General features: G+C 39.0%; 1 protein-coding gene across 1 annotated transcript; it reads right to left on the minus strand.

Moving 5' to 3' along the window:
• Nucleotides 1-744: 744 nt before the first annotated feature.
• Nucleotides 745-7,993, minus strand: LOC133895929 (uncharacterized). The gene is made up of 2 exons (XM_062336458.1): nt 7,435-7,993; nt 745-1,563 (listed from the first exon to the last, which is right to left on the minus strand). Exons 1-2 carry the CDS (start codon nt 7,960-7,962, stop codon nt 1,555-1,557), a joined length of 537 nt encoding a protein of 178 aa, XP_062192442.1. The 5' UTR covers nt 7,963-7,993; the 3' UTR covers nt 745-1,554.
• Between the last annotated feature and the right edge of the window lie 4,296 nt (nt 7,994-12,289).

Raw genomic sequence — 12,289 nt, forward strand, 5'->3', positions numbered from 1 at the left:
AAGTGTACATGAACTTCTCTGGACTCCAGCCCCTTCAAATGACTGAGTGGAGGAGTATTTATAGCCTCAAACCCGCCAACTAGCCGTTGCCCCAACGGCTCAGAAAATTGTGAGCACCGGATAATCATGTGATGATAGTAGTACAAGCACCGGATTATCCTGTGAGTACATCAGAGAAACTAGCCGTTGGAACCCACTCAAACTCAACTGTGAGCACCGGATTATCCTATGCCCATAAGTTCATTTTGGAGCTCTCTGCAAAAATTAGTCCGGTGAGTTCATTTTGTGAGCACCGGATTATCCTGTGAGGCACCGGACTTATGTTGATTTGAGCACCGGAGTTATGTTGATTTGAGCACCGGATATTCCTCTGAAGCACTGGAGTTATGTTGATTTTGAGCACCGGATTATCCTGTGAGGCAAATTTCAGCACAACTGTATTTTGGGCATAACTTTTCGCTCCGAACTCCGATTTTGATGATCTTGGGCTCTATTGAAAGCTTGTGAATAGATCTACAAGATTATATAAAAATCCAACCCATTTGATCACATCAAAATTCATTGTGAGCACCGGATAATCCGGTGAGGCAAATTTCAGCACAACTGCGTTTTGTATTTTGGGCATAACTTTTCGCTCCGAACTCCGATTTTGATGATCTTGGGCTCTATTGAAAGCTTGTGAAGAACTCTACAAAATTATACAGAAATCCAACCCATTTGATCATATCAAAATTCATGGAACAAGTCCAATTCATTCCTTTCTTTGTTCCGGCTTCGGTGACTTCTCTTTTGTTGCATCCATGAGACCTACTAAAGTATATACTCGACAAACATGTTAGTCTTATTGACTATATTGTCATTAATCACCAAAATCACATACATGCCCTTATGTAATTTAGGCAATCAATCTAAGGGCATGTTTCCTACAGCATTCTTATGGAACCTAACCCTAACTCACTCTCAAGCACAAAGCACATGAGTTAGTCCATAAAACCTAATTAACAACTTTATACCTTAAGTCACTTAATCTTCACAAGTAACTTGGACTTCACTCTTATTGACAATCTTTATATAGAACCTAACCCCACTCACTCTCAAGCACATAGCACCATAAACTTCAATTGACAACCTCATATCTTTAGTTACTTGATCTCCACAAGTAACTTAGTCTTCATGCTTATTGTCAACCTTCTCCTTTATCTCGTGAGCATCACCTAGAGCTCATTTATCTCAATGCATCTCTCTTGATCTTTGTGGCATTCCTCAATGAATCCATTCTCAATTCTCCATGAATCACATATAGAACAACCTACTAACAATTCTCAACACAATTGCTTGTCCATAGATATTACCATTAATTACCAAAACCACACTTAGGGACTAGATAAACCTTCAACCTCGCTGTCTTTGAGCCTGTCACTGACCTCGCCATCTCTGAGCCCGTCGTCGACCTATCCCCCCAGCCTTTTCCGTCTATGAGCCCGTCGGCGACCTCGCCATCTCTGAGCCCATCGCTGACCTCGCTGTCTTCGAGCCCATCGTCGACCTTGCCGTCTACCAATCCTGTCAACAATAGGTAGATCTAAACAAATAGCAAAAAACACATTCGCTTGAAGATGATTGTGTTTTCGCCATTTGTTTATATTTACTATTGTCACTTGGATAGCATAAGATGTAAAATTGATGGTGAAGGGCTGCTGTATCAGGGGCTCTTTTACTTGGAACATCGAGGCGCTTCTGGTACAGTAGCTTCGCAATATTCATTCCTATTTGTCATTGCGAATGTAGATTAAGATATAAAATACTCTATCATGAATATTTCGGTATGGGGCTTCTGTCTCAATTTTGAGATCAAATTTAAGATAGATACCCATGCCGAAGAATTCGTGGTAGAGTATTTTTGCACATGTGGATCGATTATCATTACCGATTTAAGGCTAAAACCGGCAGTGATACTTACCATCATTGCGGATCCATGAGCTGGTAGTGATAATTTATTATTGCTTCTAATTCACTGCCAGTTCAAAAATCGGCAGTGATGCTAGTTTTGAACCAGCAATGATGATATTTTCTGTAGCAGTGTTAACTGAATCTGAGGCCACATGAGCGGATGCAAGAGTTGAGATTATGATTGGTTACTCGTATGAAGATGATTTTGTGACACTGACAATTAGTGCATGAGCAGATGCAAAGCTTGCATCTGCTAGGCCAGGCTGCAAAGTGAAGCTCAAATCGAGCTTCACTCCCGGGCCAGAATGAGATTATATATTTGCACCTGCCGGGCCAGGCTACAGCTGTGGATGCAGGCAACCAAATAGGCTTAATTTCAAGATTATATACGCATCCGTTGAGCCAGGATGGGGGAGATGCGGAGAACTAAACACACCCCACCCCTACTGACCAAAGCACGACTACTTCGCCTCCCAAACGTTGTTGCCACTCCGTACCACCACCAATTGTTCGCCTCAGTGAGCAACAACTTGGTATTTACTATGCAAGTGGTAAATAAGAATAGCTATTAAGAGCATCTTCAACAATATAGATAATTGCTATCTATAAAATTTGTGCATGTGACTAATAGATAATACTATAGATAACCTCTCTAATAGCTTAAATGCAGCACTCTCTATAAAATTAATGTAGCCCCAGATGGTATAGAGTGCAAGATTAATATATTATTGAGTTAATTATCTTCTAGTTATTAGTATAACTTTTTTCTCTCCTCATTACTCTCCCTTCCACATAAACAAAAATCTAACGTCGACAACAGTCTGGTCATAAAAACATGACGTTTTGGACAAGGTTGGGGTAAACTTTTAAAATTTTGACTAACAATAGCTTTCAAAATATTTATTTTTGGAAACATCAAAATCATTAATGTAGATTTGTCTTGAAAGCTGCTTTTATAGTATCAAAAATGTATTTGATTTTATAAACAAACCCCAATAGTGGTTAAAGCTATGCATTGAAAACCGTGTCTTGTCCAAAACATCATGTATTTGTGACTGGAGGGAGTATATTATTTGAGGCACCATAAGATCATCTCCAACAATACAGATAGTTGTTATCTTTAAGAGTTGTATAGTTGTTATCTTTAAGAGTTATATATGTTACAACAGACAACCTCTATAATAGCTTAATTGTAGCACTATATATAAATTAATGTTGGCCCATATGCAATAAACTTTAAGATTAATGAATTAAATGAGTAGACTGTATACTAGTTAGTAGTCTAACTTTTGTCTTTCCTCATTAGTATCTCCTCCACATAGACAAAAATCTGATATGGACAAGACTTATAGCTAGTTGACATATATTGTTGGAGACACCCTAAGTATATATCCTAGGATATTATAGTTTTTAGAGTGCAAACAAATATGTCTCAGTATCATTAATGGATGCAGCTGGGGTATGATAGCAAAAGTGCTGATTTAGTGAACGTGAGGAAAAAAACTATGTAGTAAATAAGCATTTGTTGGGGAAACCACCTCTCAATGAGTGATGGCCATGGGGATATTACTTCACCCACATAGTTAAATACTAGTATCACATTTTCACATGCAGAAGAGTGCATTCTGTGTTTTAATTGCGTACACATGGTTGTATCTGAGAAACCAAATTGAAATGAGTCTTGGTTTACATGTGATGAGTAATTGATAAAGTGTTGCTTTGGTTTGATGATATTTTGATTGCATAAGCATGTATATGTGTTGAAATTATAATCATGACCAACTAAAACTAAAGGAAATGAAGTTGGCATAGTTCTGTCAAAGTCCAGAAAAAATTGCACTCACCGGATGGTCTGGTGTGTAGTAATTTGTACACACCGGATGATCCGGTGAGCACTTGGGGACAGCGCCGGAGTATTTAATAGAGGTGCTGAAAATGGACGTCCAGGGCGGTCTACTCGCTGGAAGGTCCGGTGTTAAGAGGCTTTCAACACCCAAGCATTTAACAGAGATGCACATTTTTAGTGCTAGAGCTGTTCTACACACCGGATGATAGGTTCAGTGTTAACACTAGAGGAACACCTGATAGTTTAATAGAGAAGTGCAAAATCATGGTGTGGTGGTGGTCTACACACTGGATCCAAGTGCGCACACATTATAGCCACCGAAAATCATTGCGCCTGACGCTGCAGAATAGACCACGTACAGAGCCATTGTATACAATAAAAGATAGCTTGCAAAGGAGATAAACACCATTTTTTTTATTAAAGATAATATCATTTCTTTTTAGTTATATAGACCAACAAAAGGCGGCAACCACCACCATTAGATTGACTTTCCATTATTTACTTAGACCACTGAGCCAATTACCAAACATATTATTTGTGCTACGTGGTGGGTAAATATTGGTGGCCATTTGGACTATAAACCATATTGAAGAGGCAAAACAACGGTCAGAAGAGGTGCTTAATTGTCTAATCTGGAGACAAAAGTAACACTTTTAGCTACCTTACCATTGTATTTTAGAAAGGTTATCCTTTGTTAACAATACTCTTTTGCGCAAGTACCAGAGGAAGACTTTAATTTTTAGGGTAACCTTCAATTTTCATAGTTGCCTATTCCTAGTTGGCATATAGTGATGAATTAGTGTATGATATAAGGCATTTACTCGGAATATTTCATCATGCGAGAGATTCCACTTGAACTCATCACGCCCCTGTGATAGGGAAATGTGGTTGAGTTGTTGAGTTAGCTCGAACCAAGCGTGCATTTTTGGGCCAACAAAGCTCCTCCAAAAGGATATTTTAGGTGGGTTTGAGTGTAGCATGATGCGACTGTGTCCTCCTTGTTTCGTGTAATATTATACAAACTAGGATACTGCTTACAAAGTGGAGCATTTTCCAGCCATTAATCCTCCCAAAATCTGATTTGGGAACCATCTTCGATTACAAAAGAATAAAAAATAGGAGTCACCTGGTTTCTAGGTAACCCGTGACAAAGGTTTGGATCCAAGATATTTATTCCGCAATAAATCTTGCCAATTCCCTTCTTCGATTTCTAAGTTAAAAAGCCATTTACAAAGCATGACCAAGTTATGAGCATCAAGATCCCTAATCCCTAAACCACCCTTTTTTTTTACCACATGCCACTCTATTTGGTTAGACAGTACTTTTTCTTATAACTATTTCCTTGCCAGAAGAATATGGAATGGAAGTAGTTAATTTGCTTTAGAACCTCTCTCGGCATGAGGAGGAAGGACATCAGGAAAGTAGGTAAACTTCTTAGAACTGCATTGAGTAGAACAAGGCGTCCACTTGCAGACAAGTATTTACTCGACCACCTGGTAAGTCTTTTCTTGATCCGTTCCATGACCCCAAACCAATTCGATTTCTTTGACTTACGATAGTGGATAGGAATTTCCAGGTAGCGCAGGTTAGCTCTCCCATCGTGCACCCGAAAAGGTCAATATATTTGGCCATATTTTCCTGGGCTATGCCAAAACAGAATAATTCGTTTTTGTGGAAGTTGATTTTTAGGCCAAAAAGCTGCTCGAAGGCATAGAGTAAAGTTTTCAAATCATCAGGAGAGCCAAAAGAGAAGGGCGAATTGACGGTGTAGTATCACACCATTCTATTCTTGGACCACAATGACGGTGTAGTATCACACTATATTAGATAGTATCAGAGAGAGTGGATTTGCTTGATGGATGCCTTTTTTGTTTGGAAAAATTTACCGATGATGTTATTGACCTTCACTGCTACACTACCACCCAAAACGAAAGATTGTATCTAAGAACATCATTTGGGTGAGAATTCTTTCATTCACAGTGATTGTAGTAAGAAAAGCTACTTGACTTTATCATACGCAATTTTAAAGTCAAGTTTTAGTTAGACCACACTCATCTTTTTACAGTGCAACTCATGAATAGTTTCATATAGGATTATGACTCCTTCAACGATATTTCTGTCTATCATAAACGTGGTCTGAGTGGGTCAGATTATCCGATCTGCTACCCCATTTATAAGGTTGGTTACTATTTTTGTCAAAATCTTGAAGCTAACACTTAGTAAGCAAATGGGCCTATATTGCTGAATATGAGCAACATCTTTGATTTTGGGTAGCAGGGTGAGAATAGCGAAGTTAAGTCTATGGTTCGGTAAAATTCCATCATGTAGCTCCTGAAATAACGTCATCATATCATTTTTTATGACATTCTAGAATTCCTGATAGAACTCTGCCAGGAATACATTCAGTCCAGTGCTTTATTATATTCCATCTGGAACATTGCATCCCGCACTTTCTTCTCTATGAACAGAGCCATTAGAATTTCATTTTCAATGTCCAAAACCTAAGGGATATCATCCTGTTGAGATTCCAGCAGGGAGAAATTATTTATCCCGGCGGACCAAAGAGTATTTTTATAGAACTTCATGATGTATTTCTTAATTTCAGATTCATTTTCAATTTTACCTTCCTCCTGATCTAAGGCGAATAAATAATTAAGCCACTTGGATTTCACTTAATTAAGCCACTTAGATTTCAAACTCAAAACAAAGACTTATATAATTAAGTTTTACAATTATTAGACCATTTCCAGCAGCTATCTCAATTTTTCATCCTCAAAAATACTATTACAGTATCCCCTATCACTATTACAACATCCCTTATTTTATCATCTCCAGCAGCTACCCCATTTTCTATCTTCTACTTCTCTTTTTCTCTCTCCGGTCCCGCTGTCAGCCTCTATAAACAGTACTACTACAGTATCCAAACGTTGTTTCTCGGTCCCTGGATCCACCGGCAGACACTGTAAACAGTGCTGCTACAGTATGCGTACTGCTACAGTGCTCCACAAAAATGCGGGCCAACCCTCTCCGCAACACTATGCAGCACTGTAGCACTGGCTGAGGTAGTGGAAGGAGATCGATTTTTCAGTGCTACAATATTTTGCGGGGTACTGTAGCACTGGAAAGTGGAACCGCTGGAGTTGGCCTTAAGCCGTAGCTAGCAAACTACGAGTGACGGGATGAGATTGTTGACTGATTTGTGTGATCCACGCGAATGCAGAAAAAAAAGGCATTGAAGCATCGATGTTTGATGCCGACGCGACACGCGAGGACGATGGAATATTGAAAAGCCAGCTTTTTTCAATGAACAGTGACATGTTAAAGAAAAATCAGATGACTAGTACGAACTATTGGTATCAAGTGAGGTCGCTGTTGCAGAGCATATATCGTTCTGGGAAGCTGATTTGATCCTGATCATGAAGCTGAGGCTGCCTGCCGGCCACTCGCTGAATTCACCCGGGCGCCGGGCGGCAATGCCTGCAGTTTCTACACGCGGTTTCCTTCGGCTTGGTTGAAAAGCTTACGAGTTATAGTTTGATTGGAACCAGGCTGCTTGCGGCGAATTTCGCAGAGAACAGTTGTATTCTCGAAGGAATTTGCAAGGTCGCAAACGGAACAATTGGGAAGAAGTGGTGAACCTGGAGAGCGGCTGGGGCTACCATTTCCAGCAGAACTTGCCGTCGTCCCACGGCATGCTGAGCCTCCTGGCCGACCGCGAGTAGCACTCGGCGCCGCTCGCCTTCTCCAGCCACACCCTGCAGCCGCCGTGGTCGACGAGGGCACCGGCGTCGCAGAGGCCGAGATAGGCGTCCTTCTTGGTGCTCTTGGCCGGGTGTCTGGAGGATGATGGTGTCTTGGCGGTCTAGCTTGGGGAGGAAGTTGCACCAGACGTGGTCGGACTCGGCGGCGGCATGGAAGGCCAGGGAGACGGCGGCGCAGCGGCAGGCGTCGCGCGGGGAGGTGAGCGCGATGGCGTGCACCAGGCAGACCTCCGGGAGGTCGCCCACCTGTGTCTCCTGATGACACTCCTCCACCGCCATCGTCGCCAAAATTAAACAATCTATCTCCTCCGATCCAAACCCCGTGGGAATGGCAATTTGATATCTACAGCTTGAGCCGAGCATCCAAGACCTTATATATGGCTGGCCCTCGGTTAATTTGAGCATAGCAACGACAGCGAAACAATTGACTTGTCAAGGGTCAAGACATACACGTGCCCCACTTGCTTATACAAGGAGGAGGAGAAGTAGAAGTACACGTCTAGACCCGTCTCTGGGTTCCCGTGTGCCAATTTACTATACAATTTAGTATGTAAGATACACTGATTCTTAACGTGTGCAATAACAGGAACATCGATGGTGATTATATATATATATATATATATATATATATATATATATATATATATATATACACACATTTGAAAAACTAGTCAGTGGAAAACTGAATCTTAACACTTCAACAAAATAGACTTTGGTACAACACCGTTTGCATTATGACTGTCATTGACGGATTTGTTGATAAATCGTCAGGAGAGATTAAACCGGTGGTTCCAATTAGAAACCATCTGCTATTTAGGTTTCAAATTTTGGTTATTTGAAGTTTTCTGAGTTCATTTTTGGGGTTTTCAAACCATTTATTCCAATAGTGTACGTATTATATGCATTTGGTGAGAAAATATGAGAAGTGTATTGGTTTATGTTTAAATGTATCCTATTGCATGACAAATTGATAGACCAAACTAGTTGATCATCAACATTCTGGTACACATTTGAGACGATATTTCTTTGCTTATTTCTATTTATTTATGATGTTATTGTATTGTAATAATGAAGATATCAGGCTTGTTTATTTGCAGGATGCTACAATAACCTTAAGCCTTATGGTTCTTGGTGACGACGGTTGTGAAAATAAACCGTTGGCATTGTGAATCACAATCATCTATGCTGAAATGACCCGTTTGCAATACCCTTTTAGCCAACAGCTTTTTTGGAAACCGTCAAGAATTTTTAATACCCATGGAAACCTTTTGCTATATAGGCATCAAAATTTGCTTTTACTTGTGTGAAGATTTGTGAGTTGATTTTTTTGGTTTTCACACCATTTATTCCAATAGTGTACGCATTATATGCATTTAGTTACAAAATATGCATAGTTTATTGGTTTAGACCAATGAACTGACCGGTTGATCATCTACATTCAAGAACATAATTGAGATATTTCTTTTTCCAAGAAATGTTCTTTCTATTCATTTGCACAAAAAAAAAAACTGAACTTTCCCAATTAAACTTGCTCTCACCCATAGGTGTATCCACATTCTGATGCAAATGGTAAAACAATTGAATATATTTTCTTATATTATAATTTTTTTTGCAAATGATAAATAGGATTAATTTTAAATGGGCCATTGATACGAGACCACATATTGACAAATATTGATGTTGAAAACATATTTGCTCAACTGAGTCATACATTGCATATATGAATATGTCAATGGCGTGGTATGTTGTACTTTATGACTGAAAGCTTGGGATTTACTCAACTTGGCTCAAATGCCATGAACAGGTTAATGGTTACTTGAGTTCTTGCTTTAGGAGGTATCAAAATCATGCGGATGCTTTGAAAGCATTCGACTCAACCTTTATCAACTTAATTGATCTTCCCTCGGGTGACAAGGGTTCTAATAAGGATCCTACTCTAGGATTCAGGGTATGGCTTAAACCATGCTTAGGGATATCTAAAATGAGTCCAACTAGATACCATGCAGCAAGGAAATAGAATTCTAGGCTTAGACTATAGATCCATCGCCAGCAGAATCTTTAGACCGGTTCTCTTGGCACCCCTGCTGTAAGACAATCTGATCATAGTAAAGAACATGACATAGGGCAATTACTCTGATCCATCAGGGGGCCAGACCCTATATAAAAACTTTGGATATAGGGCTATTCCAAGCAATGAGAGAATCATGAGCTTACTTAAACTTCTCATGAGTTTATTTTTGATTCTCATGAGATGTCTTTAGCTCATTATGGGATTTTTTTAAGAGAAATCTATTTTCTCTTCAATTCCTTAAATTTTGATTTCTCTTTACTCATGTAGTCATCAAAACCATTTATTAATTTAACAAAATCATCATATGAATATCCTTCTTCATCATACTATACATTCAAATCACCTTTAGCCATAAGACAAAAGGTGTGAAGAGAAGTGAAGGAGCATCCTTGATGACAACACTAGCAAGGCCCATGTGTGAAGGCCTCTTATCATCGGAGTCGGAATCGGAGCTAACATCTAAATCCCACTCTCCATAGCATGCCTGCACATCCTTCTTCTTCTTGCAGTTTTTCCTGATTGACTTTTTTTTGCCATCATTTTCCTTCTCTTTCTTATTCTTGGTAGACTTGTCTTCATCCTTGTTCCTTCAATTTGCAGCAATGTGTTCCTTTTCAATGCACTCATAGCACTATCTTTCTTCAAAGGGGTTTCTTTTGGATGATTGCCCCTTTTTTTGCTATATCCATCTTAATATCTCTTTCTCTTTATAAATCTCGTGAATTTTCTCACAAATAAAGCCATCTCTTCATTGGTGTCATCATCATCACTATCATTATGATCACTTTCATCTCTTCATGCTTGGACCTTGAATGCAATATTTTTCTTCTTTGCTTCAGTGGTCTTAAGATGAAGTTCTTCTTGTGACTTCTTGGAAATGTCATGAGTAAGAACTTCACTCAAAATTTTCATAGGTATTGTATTCGTCAAGTTTGATCTCACAAGCAAAATCATAATAGTGTCATATTTATTAGGTAAAGCCCTAAAAAAATTTATAAGAACAATCAATATCGAATGCATTCATACAAGCTCCTTGAGCTCGTTTATTATATTGTTCAAATGATTGAATATTTCAAAAATACTTTCATTTGGCAACATAATAAACTTCTCAAGTTGCCCTTTATAGATGAAAAGCTTGGCATCCTTAATCATTGTCGTCCCTTCACAAATCTCCTTGAGACTTTCTCAAATTTCATGAGCAGACTCAAGCTTGCAAATGTAGTTGAGCTCATTGAGATCCAAAACACCATAAAGTACATTCATAGCTCGAGTGTTAGTAAGAGTATGCTCTTTATCATCATCGGTAATATCTATGGGATCAATAATAACAAAACCTTCATCAATAATATACCATAACTTTTCACCAATAGCCTTAAGATAAACATGCATTCTAGCCCCTCCAACATGCATAATTTGAGACATCAAAGGGGTAGATTGTTCATATTGATATGAGCGTCACTAGCCATAATCTTACTCCTAGATGGTTAAATCCGTATTAAGAGGGAGTCCTATGATCTGATACCACTTGTAGGATCTAGGATACTGACTATAGGATGGTAGAATAAGACGATTTTAAAACTAATTGTTAAACGATCAATTCAAATTGCAAAATTGTATGAATTGATCACTAAGCAAGATACATATGGCTACAGCTAAGTTGATACAAGCCAAATCCTAGAGTGCGTACAACAATTTAGTTTCTAATAATGTAAAAGTAAGAATATAAATTACATAAATATGAATTGAGCTTTACAAATACCACACAAGGAGACAAAGATTTGTTTTCCCATGGTATCGATAACTTGACGAGCACCTCTAATCCATGTTGAGGTGGGTTCAAGCCCCTAACCACTCCTCTACCAAGCCATCGATTCTCACAAATAGATGGACTTGATCTTTGAGCTGGATTAGTCCAATGAACCATCAACATCTCAATTTCACCAGAGTTACACTTGACCGCTCCAGTGAGGCGTGCACAAGGTCTCTCATAATTATAACCGGGGAACATTCACAAGCTTCTTAAAGGGCTCACCAATTCCACCACCTTCAAGTCATCTAGGAGGCGGCAACCCCCAAGAGTAACAAGTTGATGATATTTGCTTGAAGGGTCACTAGTGCCACAAAGCTCAAACTCTTGATTTAAAGCACTTGAATGCTCCCACTCCCAAAAAGAATATACAACTAAGCATTGGGAGGGACAGAGGAACTCAAGATTCTCAAATATGCAATCCAAATGGCCAAGAGAGTCCCCTTGCACTTATTTCGGGACTATTTATAGGCTACACATCGAAAAGTAGCCGACTAGCTGTTACACAAAGGTCTACGAGTCCCTATGTCCCCAGAGGTCTATGAGTCCCTTTGTTCCCCACAGTCAGACCACAATACAACTTGGAATTTCTTAGGGAAAGACTTTTCAATCTCTAAAACTAGTGTTTCTCATGAATGCATAGCATGTTTGAGCAAAGTAGCAACTATACATACCTCAAATAAAAATATGGCATCTATCTTATCAATCTGGTTATTTATCTTTTCTAATCACATTTGACTAGCAAAAGAAAAAAATATGCCCTACATATTATACCTTTACATTGAGATAGCCATATTCATATCTTTTGTATATCTCTTTCTACCTCATCATCAATTCAAGGACTAACCTTCCTT

The sequence above is a fragment of the Phragmites australis genome, chromosome 16 (genome assembly GCF_958298935.1).
Source record: "Phragmites australis chromosome 16, lpPhrAust1.1, whole genome shotgun sequence".
Taxonomy (NCBI): domain Eukaryota; kingdom Viridiplantae; phylum Streptophyta; class Magnoliopsida; order Poales; family Poaceae; genus Phragmites; species Phragmites australis.

What these genes read in the sequence shown, in the direction of transcription:
- LOC133895929 (XM_062336458.1), bottom strand. Translation starts at nt 7,962, where the DNA reads ATGCTCAAATTAACCGAGGGCCAGCCATATATAAGGTCTTGGATGCTC.